Source organism: Anabrus simplex, chromosome 2 (assembly GCF_040414725.1).
Source record: "Anabrus simplex isolate iqAnaSimp1 chromosome 2, ASM4041472v1, whole genome shotgun sequence".
Taxonomy (NCBI): Eukaryota; Metazoa; Arthropoda; class Insecta; order Orthoptera; family Tettigoniidae; genus Anabrus; species Anabrus simplex.
Genome location: NC_090266.1, coordinates 489431039 through 489451054, shown reverse-complemented (window position 1 = coordinate 489451054; position 20016 = coordinate 489431039). Strand labels below are relative to the sequence as shown.

General features: G+C 37.6%; 1 protein-coding gene across 1 annotated transcript in view; it reads right to left on the bottom strand.

Moving 5' to 3' along the window:
* The window catches only part of nompA (no mechanoreceptor potential A), a 156412-nt gene that overhangs the window by 98170 nt on the left and 38226 nt on the right, over window positions 1–20016 (bottom strand). Inside the window, exons 2-4 of the mRNA XM_067139958.2 lie at window positions 2608–2693; window positions 2210–2471; window positions 1992–2121 (exon numbers count right to left, since the gene is read on the bottom strand). Coding sequence (XP_066996059.2) covers window positions 1992–2121; window positions 2210–2471; window positions 2608–2693 — 478 coding nt within the window. The remainder of the gene's footprint in view (window positions 1–1991; window positions 2122–2209; window positions 2472–2607; window positions 2694–20016) is intronic.

The window sequence follows — 20016 nt, the reverse complement described above, 5'->3', positions numbered from 1 at the left end:
ATGAAGATGGAAGGGGGAAAAGTGAAGGTTCAAACAGGCATAAGGTTAAGTTCACCACAAATGACAGGGATCTGGTCAAAAACCTTATAAATTCCTTTCCCCGAGAATGCAGTCATTACGGTAGGAAGAAATCGCAGAAAGAATATCTTAGTCCGTATTTAAGTTATCACCGGATGTTTACCGCATTCAGAGAAAAGTATCCAGACAATAAGGTGACATACAAATACTATTGCGGCGTCTTCAAGACAGATTTTAAGACACTCTCCATTGCTACACCCAGAACAGACACTTGACAGTGTTGTGACAAGCTGCAGGCCGCTGTGAAAGCCACGTCTTCAAAGTCGGAATGATATAAGGCCAACAGTGAACTACAGCTACATGTAGAGCGAGCGGGAAAAACACAAGCACTTATGAAAAGTGATATCTGTAATTCTCAGTTACCCACCAGTAGTACCTGCACAGTGAGTATGGATATGCAACAGGTTCTTTTGGTTCCTACCCTCACGGATTCCAGTATGTTTTCATGTGCTTGTGGGATGAAGGGAGCGGAGTTGAGGGGGTAATAAAATAACCTTTTGTTTATTCAAAGTGATTATATCCGGGTATACAAACAAACGAAATGTTGTTATATGGTGTGACAACTGCACATCACAAAACAAAAACAGGATGATGATAATGACACTCATTTATTTAATTGCTAAAGACCATTTTGATACTATTGATCTAAAATTCCTAGTGTCCGGACATAGTTTCAGTACATGTGACAGGGACTTTGGTCTTTTTGAGAAAAGGAAACGAGTAATGAAAGCCATGATCCAAGATGTGCTAGAGGCCGTTATTAAGTCTGCAAGACCAAAAGAACATTCAAGATAGTTAAAATGGGTAAAGATGATTTTTTGACTTTAGAGCTCTCACCAACAAGTACATCAATACTACCAAGCTGTAAAGCCTCACACATTAGAGTGAGTAACCAACATCCTAAAGTAATACATGTCAGAACGTCATTCGATAGTAATTGAGTGTCCTACAAGATATTTAAGACAAGAAAGAAAATGTGGGGGCTTCCTCCACAATCACAGTTTCCCCATGTGCAGAAGCATCATCATATCAGTGCAGAAAAGAAGAAGGATCTGCTGGCGCTCTGTGACTACTTAGATGTAGAGTATGGAGATTACTATTGTCAGCTGTGTCGAGAAGAAACCGTGTGTTTATAACCATGTACGGTATAGTGTAACATTCATATGCGGATATTATCCACTTCATAACACATCCTGCATGTATTGTATGTTTCATTTCATAATGATGATTACAGTGTTCTTTAACATGTTCTATGCTGTATAGGAAAGATACTTGGTGTGTCATTCAGTTACGAAATGTGCACAATCGTAAAACTTAACTAGAAATGTGTCATTTCTTTATCCTTTTCACATTAGATAGTATGTAGGCTTAAATCACAATGTATGAGAGATAAAATGTGATGAATACATACCTATACCACTCAATAAAATGTTCCAAAATGCACTAAGTATGTTCCAAAACAGAATGATAGGTCATTCATTATTGTGTTGCGAAATGACCTGGAAAACATCACATGTGCCAGCAGAGGGAAATGGAGAACAGCGTAAGTGCACTATTCTTGACAGCAATCGTTTTGTCCGTATATCTCCACTAGGTATCTTCTGGCACTTAGGTCGTTTTCCATTTCCACTCCTCAATTGCAAACTGAACTTCAGATTTTATGTTTTATATACATTTTCCATGGATGTGGAGCTTGACAATAGTTTTAAATTCATTCTAATGTAATCAGGCTTGATATTTTTAATGACTTAAAATCTTGTGACCACAAGCCACAGAATTAACACTGGTACATAGAATCTGAATTCTAATGATATAACTTTCCACTTCCAGAATCCTGTGTGACCAAGAAATGAACCCAACCAATTTATAAGAAACAAGAAAGTAAATCACTAACTTTAATCAGAAATACCTACCTATCTTCACAATCACTGCGATTTGAAGCCATCACTTCCTTCAGATCTGCAGGGTTCAGCTTCAGTTTTTTCCTCGGATGACGCTCAAAGACGTACAGACGATTCGGGCACTCTCTTTCCACTCGGCTTGCTGGAAGACGATGTACAATGTAAGCAATATATTCTGGGGATTAAATAGTCTACATTGCTAACTACAACATATGTTATGTGGAACTTACAGGAGAGGCAAACTTCTGTGAAGTGGACGCTATTCGGAACCAAAACTAAGTTACCAATACCCTCAGGATGAGCTTGTTCTCTGGTCAGGTAACACGTTGATTCTTCATATTCCGGAGCACCGCTGAAGGAAGCTATCCGACTACCAGCTTGGAAATCAAATGATGTACATGTTCTCACAAGATTGTTTGTTGCTGTCCTGTCTCGGAGGCAAAGATCTTGACATTTTTCTAATGCCCGCAATGGAGGGGAATTGTCTCTAACCTGCAACAGTCAGACTTTTAGTTACTGCTTGCTATAGTTTCTAGAAATTCTCAAAAATTCACTGCATGTAAAATATTACATGCTATCACATTGACCATTGCTGCTCTCTGGATGTGATAACGTTCTTAATACTCACCACTTCATCATCGAAACCCTGGAGCTGTTGATCGGGAAGCCGTTCATAGACCACACGTCCAATGCCTTGATTACATGTGTTTTGTGCTGAAATAAAGGTAATTAATTTCAGAACAAGTGTAGCAATGTCCATGAAACGTGGTAAAGTTGAAATGTGATCTATCTAAGGGTATCTAATCATTCTTACCAACTTATCAATAAATATATATAATAATTTCGTGTGGCTATTTCTAACTGAGTGCAGCCCTTGTAAGGCAGACCCTGCGATGAGGGTGGGTGGCATCTGCCATGCGTAGGTAACTGCGTGTTATTGTGGTGGAGGACAGTGCTATGTGTGGTGTGTGAGTTGCAGGGATGTTGGGGACAGCACAAACACCCAGCCCCCAGGCCATTGGAATTAATCAATGAAGGTTAAAATCCCCGACCCGGCCGGGAATCAAACCCAGGACCCTCTGAACCGAAGGCCAGTACGCTGACCATTCAGCCAACGAGTTGGACTTATCAATAAATCAATGTGTGTGTATGTCTAGTAATTTTGGAATAAATGTAGCTTGAATAAAATGTACTACTGAGGATATGTATTCGATGGATTCTCTGCACTGATATCAGCTAAGATATTTGATGACCACAGAAAAAAAGAAAAAACAGGTAAGTTGCATACCCCTTTGTTATTTTAAAGAGAGCAGTTTTGTATTGTATCCAACTGATCATACAGTGATATGGGACACACAAAATATACTTACTGTTACAAAGAACAAAGAAATATACAATCTAGTAAAGAAGCCCAAATGAACAAATCACTGATATACAGTATATCGTCGCTGCCAGGACAAAACCTCCTATGTGAAATATTTTAGCTTAGAACTTTGGCCGGTAAGGTTCTGTCATCTAAGGTACAATATTGTGTGAATATTGTCAAGGCATTCTTGCTCTTCATAATGTATGCACTGCGGGTCAGTATATCTCGAAGAATATTATCATATGGAGGTTTTGTCCCGGCAATGACGATAAGTCAATTTTTGAGAGCTAAGTATTCTTCAGTAGAACAAAAACAATGGTTGAAACAAATTTGAATAATTCTGTCTTAATTTCTGTATGTGATTTTATACACTTAACTAGATAACTTAATACAGACTAAAAGTAAAAGATCTACATCCTAAGTCTAAAATGAGCATAATTTGTTCAATATTAGCTATTCTTCGTGAGATTCATATAACATAGCAGTAATTTATAGAAATACTAGGTGATGTACCCGTCCTCCGCTACGACATTCTCAGAAAGACTGTCTTTGTGGTTTTCCTAACTATAGTTAACTTAGGCCATTACAAAAACATCAGTAGGAATGTAGGGTTTAAAAGCAATGTTATCATAGAAAATACTCCATCAAATGAAAAACCGCACGTTCTCACTTTTAATGAACAGTACTACGATGCCGATCTAACAGTCCAAAGTTCCAGTGCTGGAATTACCAGGCCGCAGACAGCCATGAACACTCATCTGCCACTGTTCCGTTAAACATACACACTGCGCATTCCAATCAGTGCCTCAGGGATTGACTGCTGTGATGAACCAGTTTCTTACGTACCAGTAGTATCAGAAAATTTATGAACCAGAGAATTGGCATGCTTAAGAAGAAAGTTATCTAACTCCCCAGCTACTTCCCGCCAATATTCAGGCAGGCTGTTATACTCGGTACGACCGGGCGAGTTAGCCGTGCGGTTAGGGGCGTGCAGCTGTGAGTTTGCATCCGGGAGGTAGTGGGTTCGAAAACCACTGTCGACAGCCCTGAAGATAGTTTTCCGTGGTCTTCCATTTTCACACCAGGCAAATGCTGGGGCTGTACCGTAATTGACGCCAGGGCCACATCCTTTCCACTCCTAGCCTTTTTCTATCCCATCGTCGCCATAATACCTATCTGTGTCGGTGTGACGTAAAGCAAATTAAAAATATACTCGGTATACAGCGGTAATCCCGTTTATCAGACATGACTGGCAACAAAAGACGCAAAGCACATCACAACAAACAATGGTCAATGTAATGTTATTGTTGTTCAGTGTTATGAGCTTTCTGTATTGTAGGCCTACACACTTAGTTTTCTTTCAACTCTGTGATATTAGGGCATTTTACGAAATTACTTATAGTGTAGACTGTAGTTCCTTATTCCCCGACTTCACATAACGATTTTCATTAAATTCTCTTTACCCATTTTCTCGTGACTTGGCGCTGATATGGACTTAGCAACAAAAATCCACATTCATGAATATCTCTGTTATCATAGCCGGTACGGTAAAAATGTATAAGACATAAATGATCGGAAATTTAATACTATATAACTTTAGTAATGTAGTATTTGTCGATAGGACCACTAATAACACAAATATTTGAGAATTAAATTTTAGGCCTTCCCCTAAACTACCATTGCACTGAGCGTGAATAAAATTATTTATGGCTTAGATTGTAGCGACTTATTTCCCGATTTTGCATACCGATTTTCATTACATTCTCTTTGGCCGTTTTCTAGTGATGCGTGTACATACATACAGACAGACGGACAGACAGACAGAAATTACGGAAAAGTAAAAAGTGCATTTCCTTGTTACTGTGGACATGACCGATACAGAAATACCATTCTTTTCAAATTCTGAGCAATGTACAGACAAAACTCTTAATTTATATATATAGATGTGGTCTGGCAACTTATTAAACAAAAGCACTCCTGCATAACTCCATCTTAATTCATACAGCTTAGTTCTGTGTGGTTTTATGTACAGACTGTGTCTGTTTTTAGAGTAGAGGTTATGAAGAGGGAGGTGAAACAGGGTAGTGAGAGGGAGAAAAGATAGGAGGGAGTGGGTTCTTCAGGCATTGGGGAAGTTAAGGAAGACCACGAGAAGAGGGCATCAAATGAGGAGGGTGGGATTGAGGCTCTGGTCATGGGTGACTCAATTGTTAGGCATGTGGGAAAAGTGTGTGGAGGAGAGGAAACCGGAGTGGGCTGTTTTCTAGGAATCAGATTAAGGCACATATTGTGGAAAATAGAAGGGAGGGACGAGGGCAAGGAGAAGGTGGTAGTCTTCTATGTTGGTATCAATAACATAGGCAAGCAGGAATAGGTACTAACATAGTTGGGCATATGTGGGTTCTGGTTACAGCTCCACGGAAGCAGTTTAAGGAAGCAGAGATTGTTATCAGCGGGATACTGTATAGGAGGGATTCTGAATGGAGGGTAATTGGGGATTTAAATGAGACTATGAAATGGGTATGTGAGAAATTGGGAGTGAGATTTGCAGATCCTAACTGGTGGGTAGGAGATAGGCATCAATGCTCAGATGGCCCTTACTTGAACTGAAGTGGTATGTATAAGTTTGTTTAGATGGCTTATGGGGGAGGTACATTCAGGGAAACACTGTGGACTAGGGAGCGGTGATAAGGGTACAGTGATCAAGTAGGGATGATATAAAAATATTAGTGTTGAACTGTAGAAGTATTGAAAGGAGGGAATAGAATTTAGTAATTTTTTAGATATATATACTTACCAAATATTGTAATAGGCATTGAATCATGGCTGAGAAATGATATAATGGATGCAGTAATTTTCTCATGGAACTGGAGTGTTTATTGTAGAGACAGGATAGGAATGTTAGGAGGGGAGCATTCGTTCTGGTGAAAGAAGAATTTGTAAGCTACGAAAAATTAAAAGATGACAAATATGAAATTCTGGGTGTAAGGCTCATCTCTAAAGATAATTGGCAACTTGATGTTTTAGTAGTATATAGACCTAAAAAGGGTAACACAGACACTGATTCAGAATTATTTGATAAGATAATCAGCTATGTGGGGAAACCATACGGAAAGGAACATAATTGCAGTAGGTGATCTCAATTTACCAAATGTCAATCGGGAAGATAATGCAAACGACAGGAAGCATGAGCAACAAATAGCAAATAGGTTAATATGGAAAGGACAACTGAATCAGAAAGCGATGGAACCAACTAGAGTGAAGAATATTCTGGATATGGTGCTGATAAAACCAGATGATCTCTATAGCGAAACTGAAGTAACAGATGGCATTGGTGATCATGAAGCTGTTTTTATAATAATGAAAAATAAATGTGATGGAAAAGAAGACCATAAAAGTATGACTATTAGGCAGTACCATATGGCTGATAAAAGAGGCATGAGGGAGTAAAAAAAAAAAAGTAATTATGATCAGTGGAAAATGGTAAATAAGAATGTGAACAGACTGTGGGATGGGTTTAAAGTAATTGTTGAAGAATGTGAAGAAAGGTATTTCCCTTTGAAGATGGTAAGAAATGGTAAAAACCTGCTATATTAAAAAGGAGATGTAAAGAGACTGAAAAGGAGGTGCAGGTTGGAAAGAAATACAGTTATGAATGGCTGGGAAGGAGAAATTGAAGGAACTTAGTAGGAAATTGAACTTAGCAAAGAAGTGAGCTAAGGATAACATGATGACAAGCATAACTGGCAGTCATACAAATTTTAGTGAAAAATGAAAGGGTATGTATAGGTACTTTAAAGCAGAAACAGGTTCCAAAAAAGGACATTCCAGGAATGATTAATGAACAAGAGGAGTGTGTATGTGAGGATCTACAGAAGGCAGAAGTATTCAGTCAGCAGTATGTAAAGATTGTTGGTTACAAGGAAAATGTCCGGAGAGAAGAGATGACTAATACTAACAATGTACTTAAATTTACCTGTGATAACAAAGATATTTACAATAAGATACAAAAGTTGAAAACTAGAAGAGCAACTGGAGTTGATAAGATTTTGAGGGATACACTAAAGCCAATGGGTTGGATACAATACCATATCTAAAGTACTTATTTGATTACTGTTTGCATGAAGGAACTATACCAAATTAATGGAGATTTGCTATAGTATTCCCTGTGTATAAAGGAAAGAGTGACAAACATAAAGCTGAAAATTACAGGCCAGTCAGTTTGACATGCGTTACATGTAAGGTTTGGGAAAGCATTATTTCTGATTACATTAGACATGTTTGTAAAATTAATAACCGGTGCAACAGAAGACAGTTGGGATTTAGAAAATGTTATTCCACTGAAGCTCAACTTGTAGGATTCTAGCAAGATATCCTACATTCGGGAGGTCAAACGAACTGTGTCACGATTGACCTATCCAAGGCATTCGACAGGGTAGATCATGGGAGACTACTGGCAAAATTGAGTGCAATTGGACTAGACAAGAGAGTAACTGAATGGGTGGCTATATTTCTATATGATAGAACTCAGAGAACTAGAGGATTACTTGATTTGAGAACAGGAAAAATCCAAAGAAAAGCAGCTCAATTTATTCTGGGTGATTTCTGACTAGAGAGTAGCGGTATGAAAATGTTGGAAAGTTTGGGCTGGGAAGACTTAGGAGAAAGGAGATGAGCTGCTCAACTAAGTGGTATGTTCTGAGCTGTCAGTGAAGAGATGGCGTGGAATGACATTAGTAGACGTATAAGTTTGAGTGGTGTTTTCAACAGTAGGAAAGATCACAATATGAAGATAAAGTTGAGGCCAAATTGGGACAATAACTTGTTTATAGGAAGAGGAATTAGGGATTAGAATAATTTACCAAGGGAGATGTTTGATAATTTTCCAAATTCTTTTCAATTATTTAAGAAAGGACTAGGTAAAAAACAGAGAAGAAATCTGCCACCTGGGCAATGGCCCTGCATGCAGATCAGCATTGATTGATTGATTGATTGATTGATTGATTGATTGATTGATTGATTGATTGATTGATTGTGTAGTATCATGCCTACATATATCTGAGTTTATGCTGAAATTGATTAGATTTTCTTTCATATATAAGAGTGTTTGGAAAGAGTTCAAAATATTTCTTGCAACTTGTCCTTCTGCTAAGACCAGGCAGTTCTCTAAATAGCAACTTACTTCATGAACACCCCAAATATATAATGTCATATCCTAGCAGAGGATGAATATATGCAAAATAATGATTCGACAAGCCTCAAGATTAAAACTATTTTTCAAGGACATTATCATCAAGCAAATTCTACTAAGCCTTTTCCCTATAAACTCAGTTAATGATTCATCTATCCACAAGCCTAGAAACTTTGTTGACATTGAGTATTCAAATAAAGTCTCTCCAAATTATATTGGACAAATTCTATAATTGATTAATCTTTTGGTGAAATCCAAACACAGAAGATCTTTTTTGCTTAATTACAGTTAATTTGTTTTCTTCAAACCAGCTGAGGATGTTACTCACTACATTGCTTGCCTTTAATCCTGACCTGTCAGCACTTTTGACAGCTAAAAAAATAGAAATATAATCTGCAAAGTTAATTGCACTCCTTGAAAATTGTCTACAATTTGGACCATATCAGTGATTAAAGGTCCTAAAACTGACCCTTCTGGAATACCATGAGCTATATTTCTGATGCAGGAATAAACATCCTTAATTTCATTTTTGCTCTTATCAGTACATGATATTTCAACAGTAGGCCCTATGTTTTCTACCCCTTCAAAAGGACTTGAACCACTTATGGGCCATTCCCCGAAATCCATACATGTATAACTTTCCCAAAAGCAAGCTGTGGTCAACAATATTGACAGCTTTTATTAAATATAAGTAAATGCCTAAGCATGCACCCTTCCCAAATAGAGTCTCATATATCCGTTCAGTAAAGTTAATGAAGGCTGAGGTAGTTGTTTTTTGTTTTGCAAAATCCATTTTGGCAATCTGCTAATTATTGTTTCTCTAAGAAAGATAGTAGCCTACTGTAAGTAATTCTTTTTAGTATTTAAGAGAATACAGATGGGAGGAAGATTTCTTATTGCCCATTTCTTTTATTATTTTCTCTATTTCTTGCTCAGTTGCAGGAGTAAGAAACATGGATGATACATTCCTATGAACTGTATTCACATTTGTTCTTATCACTGGTGTTTTAAATTGTCTGTCAAACTCAAAGCTGCTTCTTGAAAATAGTTACTGAAGATTTTGGCAACTTCTTGTGTATCACTTCCTTCACATTTCTAATTATTTCAGGAGAGGAAACTGACTTGCCTGAACACACAACATACCGGTACGCCATTTTAAAAGTTCAAAAGTAGGTACTGGAAGTATTTTACGGTTAAATTGATTATTGTAATCCTCTCGAGTATATACAATACAATAATTTTGCCACAATAATGCCTTCAGTTTTTGGAAAATTGTGGTGGACTAGTTAATAATAACACTAATCAATCTGGCAAAGGCAAGTAAAAGTGTGTCAACCCCTGGGCCAAGTGCCTCTCCCAAAGTGGAAATATATTTCTCTTTTGAACTTCCTGACTGGAATATATCAATAAGTGTGTCTGTTAACTTCAGGACAACTGTAGCAATGTAACAATTTCCATCTTAAAAAAGAAAAATTAAAAAGTGATAAAGTTGAAAAGTTGGACACTCCTGACTCTAAAAGTCGTACACTAAATAAAACCATCCTTATCAACTTATCAATTTGTTTCTTTTGGACTCATCAAGTTATTTCCATTTACAGTCCTCTTTCAAGTTTTTTCTCTTCAGACTTGTCAATTTTCTCCTCCTGTCTAGTTACACACCTACAAATAATAATATTCATCCACTTGATGTCATCTTACTCTTAAAATGAACAAATATGGACTCATCATTTTTTCTCTCCTGTGGTCTTTGCTGTATGTAAGCCTGAGTGAAAGAAGCATATCTACTTCATCCTAGACAGTAAGAAAGAGTGATGCATGAGTCAGAGGAGTGGAGGTAGAAGGTCTGCTCTATTAATGAAAGATAGGAAATACAGTTTCTATGTGGGATTTTACTCACATTAGACCACATTTCATTAATTTTGTACAGAAAATTCAAACTATTTGAAGAATTTTTGTAAGATCAGTTATTAACATCACTCATAAGATGGAACAAGTGTGTAAAATGTTGGTAAATCGGTATTGCTATCATATCCAAAATGCTAGTTACCGTATTATTAATTAAAACTGGTGCACTGCAACTGGTGACCTACTATTTCTTCTCTTCTCATAGACAGAAGAAGGGGTACAGAATGCGTTAGGTGTTCCCTTCAGCAATATATTCTACTGCTACTAAATATTTTCTTCCTCAGCTATGTATCTGATCATATCTTGAAAGGCTAGGACAGAGGAAAGTACAGAAAGGGAAAACTTCACTTAAGATCGCTACCTTGAGTTATGAATCATCGACCTTGCTTCATTATTACAGATCCCCATTCAATCGAGCATTCTTCCTTCCCAATCCCAGCCTTAATTCATTAAAATACACTCGCCAGTACAGGCACTATCACCAGTTGCTGGTTTTCAGTAACTCCAGTTCCATTGAAGTAAAATCTAGTAATGAAAGCATTGTCCCCCTCGATAGACACCACCCAGCATTAGAGATTTCTTTACCTATAAATGAGCTATACAATTCCTTGCCTGCTGATAGTTTTTATTTTGACTTTTTAAATGGTAACTACAATAGTTTTTATTTTGACTTTTTAAATGGTAACTATAATGGACTAAATTATTATCTGTCACAGTTCAGCTGGAAGGAGATGTTTCAAAATGTATCAATTGATAAAGCAGTAGAAATCTTCTATTCAGTACTATATTATGGCATGGAACTTTACATCCCTATACGGAATTTTAAGACTCCCAAATTCTCAAAGTGGTTTAATCATAAATTTAAGTCCCTGATTATTGAAAAGAAGAAAGCACACAAGCGATACAAAATATCAGGTCTCAATAGTGATTATCAGCATTTCTCAAAATTAAGAAATGAATGCAAGTCTGAATCTAAATCTTGCTATACAATGTATGTCTCCAACTGTGAACGAAGTATTACTTCCAATCCACAGAAATTCTGCCAATATCTAAGTTCTAAAAGGTCATGTGATAACATTCCTTCAACAATGCATCTTAATGAAGTTACAGCAGATACTGGAGAAAATATTGTCAAACTTTTTTGCTAACCACTTTTCATCTGTTTATTCTTCTTATCAGAATATGTCATATGATTATCCTTACTCTGTAAATTTATCAGTTATAAACATTAGTAAGGCAGAAATTTACAACAAACTGATATCTCTGGAATTAAAGAAAACTGTAGGACCTGATGGTGTTTCAACTTACCTGCTCAAGTACTGCTCATTTATTTTATGTGAAGCACTCTTTTATCTGTTCAACTTTTCATTAAACCAAGGCGCTTTTCCAGTGGAATGGAAGAAAGGATTTGTTAGTCCAGTTTTCAAAAATGGTGATAAAGCCAACATAAAACAATATAGACCAGTTATAATCTCTTCTCATATTTCCAAAATTTTTAACTCAATAATTCTTGACAAAATCACACCTCCCTTTAGAAACATCATCATTGAAGAGCAACATGGATTCTTTTCAGGACGGTCAACCTGTAGCAATCTTCTTTTATTCTATCAGTTCCTCTTGGATGCAGTAGAGAACCACTCCCAAGTGGACTGCATTTATACAGACTTCTCAAAAGCTTTTGACACTGTCGACCACGATATCTTGCTGTAAAAGATCTCCTCTCATGGTTTGAATCGTACCTTAAAAATCGCCTGCAGATTATTAAAATAAGGAATCATTTTTCTGTGCCTATTATTGTTACCAGTGGAGTTCCTCAAGGGTCACACCTTGCACCCTTACTTTTTACTCTCTACATAAATGACATTAAAAATATACTTAAGAATTCTGAATTGCTTTTGTTTGCTGATGATGCAAAAAGGTTTATGCAAATTAATTGTCCACTTGATTGTTTAAAACTTCAAGAAGAACACATCATCTGGAAAAGTACTGTATTCAAAATGGGTTGAAACTTAATCATGAGAAATGTAAAATAATATCATTTTTTAAAAATAAGAAAATATAATTTCAGTACAAATTTAGTAATAACAGCATTCTAACTCCTGTTTCACAAGTTAATGACCTTGGTGTTTTATTCAGTTATAACCTTTCGTTTAATGAACATATTGAAAATATTTGTAAGAAAGCATTTCAAAGATTGGATTGCATTACTAGATATTCTGGAGAATTTTCAAACTTAGTTACCTATCGATTGCTGTATGTGTCTACGGTATGCCCTATACTAGAATACTGTACACCTGTTTGGAACCCTTCTCATAAGACCTCTATCCATAGATTAGATTCAGTACAACATAAATTTCTTCGTTTATATTCATATAGAGCAGGATTCTCATATGATGATGTTGATTATACATCCTTACAACAGTCCTTAAATCTGCATAGCCTGTCACAACACCCTGAATTATTGGATACACTCTTCATTTTTAAATTGCTTCTTTCCTTGGTGAATTGTCCACAACTCCTTGCAAAAATTAACGTACATGTACGAGACAGACACACAAGGTTCAAGAATACATTGTCTACAAATTGGCATAGAACTAACTACGCATTCAATGGGCCAATTGAACGAATGTCAAGATCTCTAAACAAAGTGGATATTGATGTATTTAACTACTCATTGTCAAAATTGAGAAATCACTTACATAATCTCCAGAACTGTCTATTACTTTCCTGTGATTACTTGTAATATAACCTGTGTATATAACTGTACATATTTTTCTACTTATACTCCACTGAACTTTCTTTTTAGTGTGTTTTGTTTTGTTTATTCTTCTCTACTGTTATGTAAAATGGTATTACCGTTAATAAAGTATTATTATGACTTGCGGATAAGTGGGAAACCTTGTAGGCTATATGAATGTGTGATTGCGTGATAGGTCCATTTCACATATCCCATCAGCAGTATATTATCTTCAGGTGGTTAATTAGCACTTTTCAAACAAAAAGCAATGCAAATTCTATTAGAGAAATAATGCAGGTACAGTTTGTATTTCTATACAGTATTCGTTAGAACATAAGTGTGCTGATGAACTGGCAACTCCTACCTTCTGGTTGCCTCAATATGTCGATATTGATATGTATCACCACACACAACACTATCCTCCACAACAATAACATGCAGTTTCTTACACATGGCAGATACCGTCCACCCTCTTCGGAGGGTCTGTCTTACAAGGGCTGCGATGAAATTATTATTATTATTATTATTATTATTATTATTATTATTATTATTATTAATAATAATATTAATAACTATTAACTATTCCAAAAACAATCTTAAATATGGCCTTTATTCAAAAAAATTTTAATTTCAGATAATTTCAAAATTGTTACTAATCTTTATCAACTAAATCTATTTTAATTATTTTTTCACTAACCGCAAAATTTCCTAAAATCCTTGATTACCAAAAATGCAAAAAATGCGCACTTTTCAAAAAAATATTTTCAAATAATAATAATAATAATAATAATAATAATAATAATAATAATAATAATAATAATAATAATAATACGTATGTAGCAATTCTCTTAAACTTTCATCAGAACGTACGACTTGTTTCGATCAAAATTGCCAAGTGATTATGTCAATTTGAGGAAGTAAACTAAAAGAGTTATAGAGGTGTAGATAAGAATAGAAATCTATCACGAGACTGTTGTTGTTGTTGTTGCTTTTCCTTTTTTTTTTTTTTCTTCATTTTAGGTGCTTGATTTATTGAAGTCATCCGTCCGTGCACTCACGTGGGTGTTAATATTGTGTTGTTTTTTTGCGACTCTCCACAACGAAATAACGAACCCGGATCACTACATGGATGTTCGTCACTTTCCGTCATTCCACTCTACCGAACGCCCATGACGTGAAGCAGAGCCGCTCAACGTACCTTAATGGATAGATGCAATTTGTGGGATGATGTGAAGAACAGACACTGGAATGCAGTTGCTGTATGCGATTTCGTCCACCCGTATCTAAAATACACCTGTTAACTGACTTACTTTCCTTAATTTTACATGCGGAATTTTCTAGAGCTAAGGATTTGCCTGAGATCTCATCCAAGGATATCTCTGGTAGTGGTCATACCGGAAGGAGGTCTGCAGACTCACCTGAAGGTCCCGAAGCTATCATGCCGATAGCTGCCAAGGCAGGACCCCAGAGGATCATGTTGGCGATGTAACTCCGAAACACTGAAGTGCGACCCACTCAGGTGGCATGACCTCTATACAGAACATGAATACATACATGCGGGTGTCCGGAAATAAAGAACAACCTGTGAGAGATTTCCAGAACACGTCTGTCTCCTTGCCGTGAAGCACACTCAGAGGGTAATGCATAGCAACTATTGAACGAATCGAATCAAGTCGTACGTTCTGATGAAAGTTTAAGAGAAGGGTTTGCCACAATGGCAGTACTGTGAACAAGTGCAGGAGAATACATGGTACAGGGCTGCTCAAACTGTGTGAAGGAGCCGTTCCACCCAATATGAAGTTCACTGTGCGTTTACGGCTCCACAACCGGATGGGAGAAGCCTGTTCTGGTTGTAGCATTCAATGTATTTGTGGAGCTATTTTCTCTAATTTCAGAATTTCCAATTAGAACCGCTGAATATATGGGTAATACTTAGTAAAGAGACACATTTTACGTAACGGGAATTTGGCTGAAATGCATCATAATTTCCTTAAGCTAAACCTTATTCGATTTCATCGAGAAACAGTCAAACAACCATGTTCGCTTTGTTTCCCATTCTAATTCTAATTAATTCAAATACAGAGACTACATCTGTAGGTTTACCCTATAGTTACTCAGAGATATATTATATAGTTTCGTAAAATGAAATGAGCTGTTCCTGAAGTAACTAAACTAACATGCTAAACGCACGGAGCTGTTGATCAGTATATCTTAAGTCCTTACGTGAAGTACGCAGTTTGGAAGTACATTTCGAGTAAGTCCAGTGCTTATCAATTGGATCAACATTACCTACCGGTTTTTGGTAGTGGTTCAACGTCGTAGGCCTACTAATACATAACACATTTTCGGTGACACAAGGATGAGAGGTCGGGGATCGGGAACGTAGCGGCTCTGGCATATTCCTGATGTGAAAATGGGAAACCACGGAAAACCATCTTGAGGGATGCCGAAGGTGGGATTCGAACCCACCATCTTCCGAATAAAAGCTCAGAGCTACATGATCCGAGCCGCGTGGCTAAATCGCTCGGAAGGATCGACATAGGCCTATATTGAATAGGGATGGTGATATAACAGGAAATACTTACAAAGGTTTGCATTTTCACTTCTCACGACGTGACTTTTTAATATCTTCTGGAAGTCCAATAAAATGTGAAGTTTACTCAAAATGTCTGCCTCCATACCGAAATTATTTTTCATCTTCTTCTTCTTCCACTTCTTAATCGTTTACCCTCTAGGGTTGGTTTTTCCCTCGGACTCAGCGAGGAATCCCACCTCTATCTTCCCAAGGGTAGTGTCCTAGAGCGTGAGACTTTGGGTCGGGGGATACAACTGGGGAAAATGACCAGTACATCGCCCAGGCGTCTTCACCTGCTATGCTGAACAAGGGCCTTGTAGTGGGATGGGAAGATTGGAAGGGATAGACAAGGAATAGGAAAGAAGCGGTCGTGGCCTTAAGTTAGGTACCATCCCTGCATTTGCCTGGAGGAGATGTGGGAAACCACGGAAATCTACTTCGAGGATGGCTGAGGAGGGAATCGAACCCCCCTCTACTCAGTTGATCTCCCGAGAGTGAGTGGACCTCGTTCCAGCCCTCATACCACTTTTCAAATTTCGTGGCAGAGTCGGGGCTCCGGGCGTAGCAGCTAATCACACCATAGAGGTGGACAGCGAAATTATTATTATTATTATTATTATTATTATTATTCAAAATGCGAAATTCATACTAACATGCGATATAAATGAAACCGACGACTTTTTTCAAATAAAACTGTATTCATATTTTCTATTCTTTTCTTGAAATTCGGAAGAGTTTGTGCCGCGTTGAACTGCCAGCGAATTCTGTTCGCTACTTAGCTCAAATACCCAAGAGTTTGCCTAAGCTGTTTTGCAACGAGTTTGGGGTACTACCAATATTGTAGATGCTGAAAGATATTTCGGTAAATGCAATTAAGTTATGAGTAATAGAACACGAATTACAGAGCAAAATATCCAGGTACCTTGGTCTACCGCTTTTCCACACTGGTGGGGTCGCGGGTGCGAACTGTGTGACTGGCCCGGTTTTACGGCCGGTTAACCTTCCTGACGCCAATCCCATGAGGAGGGATACAATCACCATTGCGTGTTCCTTCGGTGGTTAATAGTGTGATGTGTTGTGTGAGTGTGAAGAGGAATGTGTTGAGACTAACAAATACACCCAGCCCCCAAGTTGTAGGAATTAACCATACACAGCTGAAATCTCCGGCCCGGCCGAGAATCGAACCCGGAGCCCTCAGAACCGAAGGCAAGTACGCTGACAATTCAGCTAATGAGCCAGAAAGAGCAAAATGTTCAGGTATGTTCTGTTACTTCCTTCGACAGTACTGTCGCTGATTCATAAACATGTCTTATCGAGCTCGATGGCTGCAATCACTTAAGTAGGGCCAGTATCCAGCATTCGGGAGATAGTGTGTTCGAACCCCACTGTCGGCAGCCCTGAAAATGGTTTTCCGTGGTTTCCCATTTTCACACCAGGAAAATGCTGGGGCTGTACCTTAACTAAGGCCACTGGCGCTGTCGCCATAAGACCTAACCGTGTCGGTGCGATGTAAAGCAACTTGTAAAAAAATGCCTTAAGTTAATTTTGTACATTTTCTTGTTATCACTCTGATTTTGTACCGACATATTTTTCTCTCTGCTATGCCTTAGCCTGTATCAGTTTAAAATAAATGTACAATATTATTTATACTTAACGTATTTTTTTTTTTTTTAGTTTGCTTTTCGTTCCACCGGCACAGATAGGTCTTATGGTGACGATCGGATATGAAAGGCCTAGGAGTGGGAAGGAAGAGGCCGTGGCCTTAATTAAGGTACAGCCCCAGCATTTACCTGGTATAAAATGGGAAACCACGGAAAATCATCTTGAGTGCTGCCGACAGTGGGGGTACGAACCCACTGTATTCAAGATGCAAGCTCACAGCTGCGCGCCCCTCATCGCTCGGCCTACTCGCCCGGTGTATCTTTATTTTACTAATCAGCTCTTTACAAATATGAATATAATTTCAGATTATTATTATTATTATTATTATTATTATTATTATTATTATTATTATTATTATCAAGACGTTAACTAGATGTTTTATCAAAAATTCATTCAAATTCTATGTTTTTCTTGAAAAAGCTATGAAACGCTACAATTGCTCAATGTACGAATCAACGTGCTATTTCAAAACGCTACAAATCACCACTCGTAATGATGGGTCTATCCGCCTTTTTTTTCTTTCTTTTTCATCATTTGAAGCACGGTTGCCGGAATGGTCAGCGTAGTGGCCTTCGGATCAGAGGACCCGAGGTACGATTCTCGGCCTGTCGGGGATTATCAACTGCGTATGGTCAACTCGTCAAAACTGGGGACTGAGTGTTTATCTTTGTCTCAATATACGTTTCTTCATTTACACACAACCAACCACTACAGAAACACGCAACAGGACCTGGAATCACAGATAAGGATGTTTGCAGATGATGTTTTACTGTATAGAGTAGTAAATGAGTTGCAGGATTGTGAGGGACTTGAACAATGTACTGAGATGGAGAGCAGATAATGGTGCGGTATGAATGTAAATGGGATGAAAAGTCAAGTTGTAAGTTCCACCAAGAGTTTCACTTCTCAGTTTTAATTATTGTGTTAATGGGGTGATAGTACCTCATGGGGAACAATATAAGTACCTACATGTTAATATAAGTAATGGTCTTCGTTGGGGTAATCATATTAACGAGGCAGTTAAGAAAGGTTAAAGATCTCTCCACAGGGTTATGAGAGTATTTAGGGATTGTAGTAAGGATGCAAAGGAGAGGGCGTATATGTCTCTGGTACGACCGCAGTTAGAGTTGGCTCCAGTGTATGGGACCCTCACCATGACTACTTGATACGAGGATTGGAAAAAATTCAAAGGAAAGCAGCTCGATTTGTTCTGGGTGATTTCCGACAAAGTAGTAGTGTTACTAAAATGTTGCAAACTTTGGACTGGGAAGACTTGGGAGTAAGGAGACGAGATGCTCGACTATGTGGTATGTTTTGAGCTGTCAGTGGTGAGTTGGCGTGGAATGACATAAGTAGAATAATAAGCTTGAGTAGAGCTTTTACAAGTAGGAAAGATCATAATATGAAGATGAATCTGGAATTCAGGAGGACAGATTGGGGCAAACATTTATTTATAGGATGAAGAGCAAGTGATTGGAATAAATGATCAAGTTCGTTGTAAATATTTAAGAAACAACTAAGTAAACAATTGTAAATAAGTGTAAATATGAGGTAAACAATTTATAGGGAATCTGCCACCTGGACGACAGCTCTAAATGCAAATCATTGATTGATTGATTGATTAATACATTCCTCCACGCAGGAAGGCTATCCAGCTGCAAACTGGGTAAAATTCACACGGAATGCCGACGCTAAGATTTTGCGAAAAATACCAGAAAGAATAACAATAAGAAGAAGAATTGCAGGCACGAATGTTGTATTCAATAATCTTGCTGGTATAGTATTACATATTCATTTTTATGAGGTAAGCGAATCTCCATTATTGATTCTTGCATTCAGATGTTTATTTTGGTCTGCAAGAGTTGCTTTCTGAGGAACAATTTGGCACGATTTATGTACACTCTAAGTTTGTTCTTGTTCTCTTATGTGTAAAACATAATACACGGATTGCCATTTCATATGTTCTTGAAAGTATAGTGCCTATGTCTGTTTAAAGGCCACCGAGAGTTCTATATCTTGCCTGCATTCACTGGTACACAAAGTAGAGTTATCGCATTGTACACACAATGTAAACCACTCACCCAGAGGCCAGCATTTCCTCCCTGCAGTCCGAATGGTCATGCATTGACGGATTTCTAGGCATCAACTGTACCGTGTCGTTGCAAGCGACTCGTTTCAACTTGAAACCAACTCAGTAGTTAACAATGTTTCGGATGAACGTAAAACCAATAATTTTTCACTGTTCTAAGGGATATAAAATCTATTTTGCAGTGCGTTTCCCTTCCGTAAATGGCAATAAGATGTAGGTATTCATTTGAAGATTTAAAGCTGAAATACTTCGAGATTTTTAATGCTGGGATTGTGCCTTCAGTAAGGCCACTGTCGCTTCCTTCCCACTCCTAGCCTATCGTCATCACCATAAGACCTATCTGTATCGCTGGAACATAAAAGCAAATTGTAAGATTTCGAGATTCAGCTACTGTGAAGTAAAGTTCTGAAATCAAGATGAAAATTTTTCTACTTTTTAAAACAATAAATTGTGCTCTGCAGTCGGCCCACAAGTTTTAATTACTTTGGGCGTGATTACAATAAACTGTAACT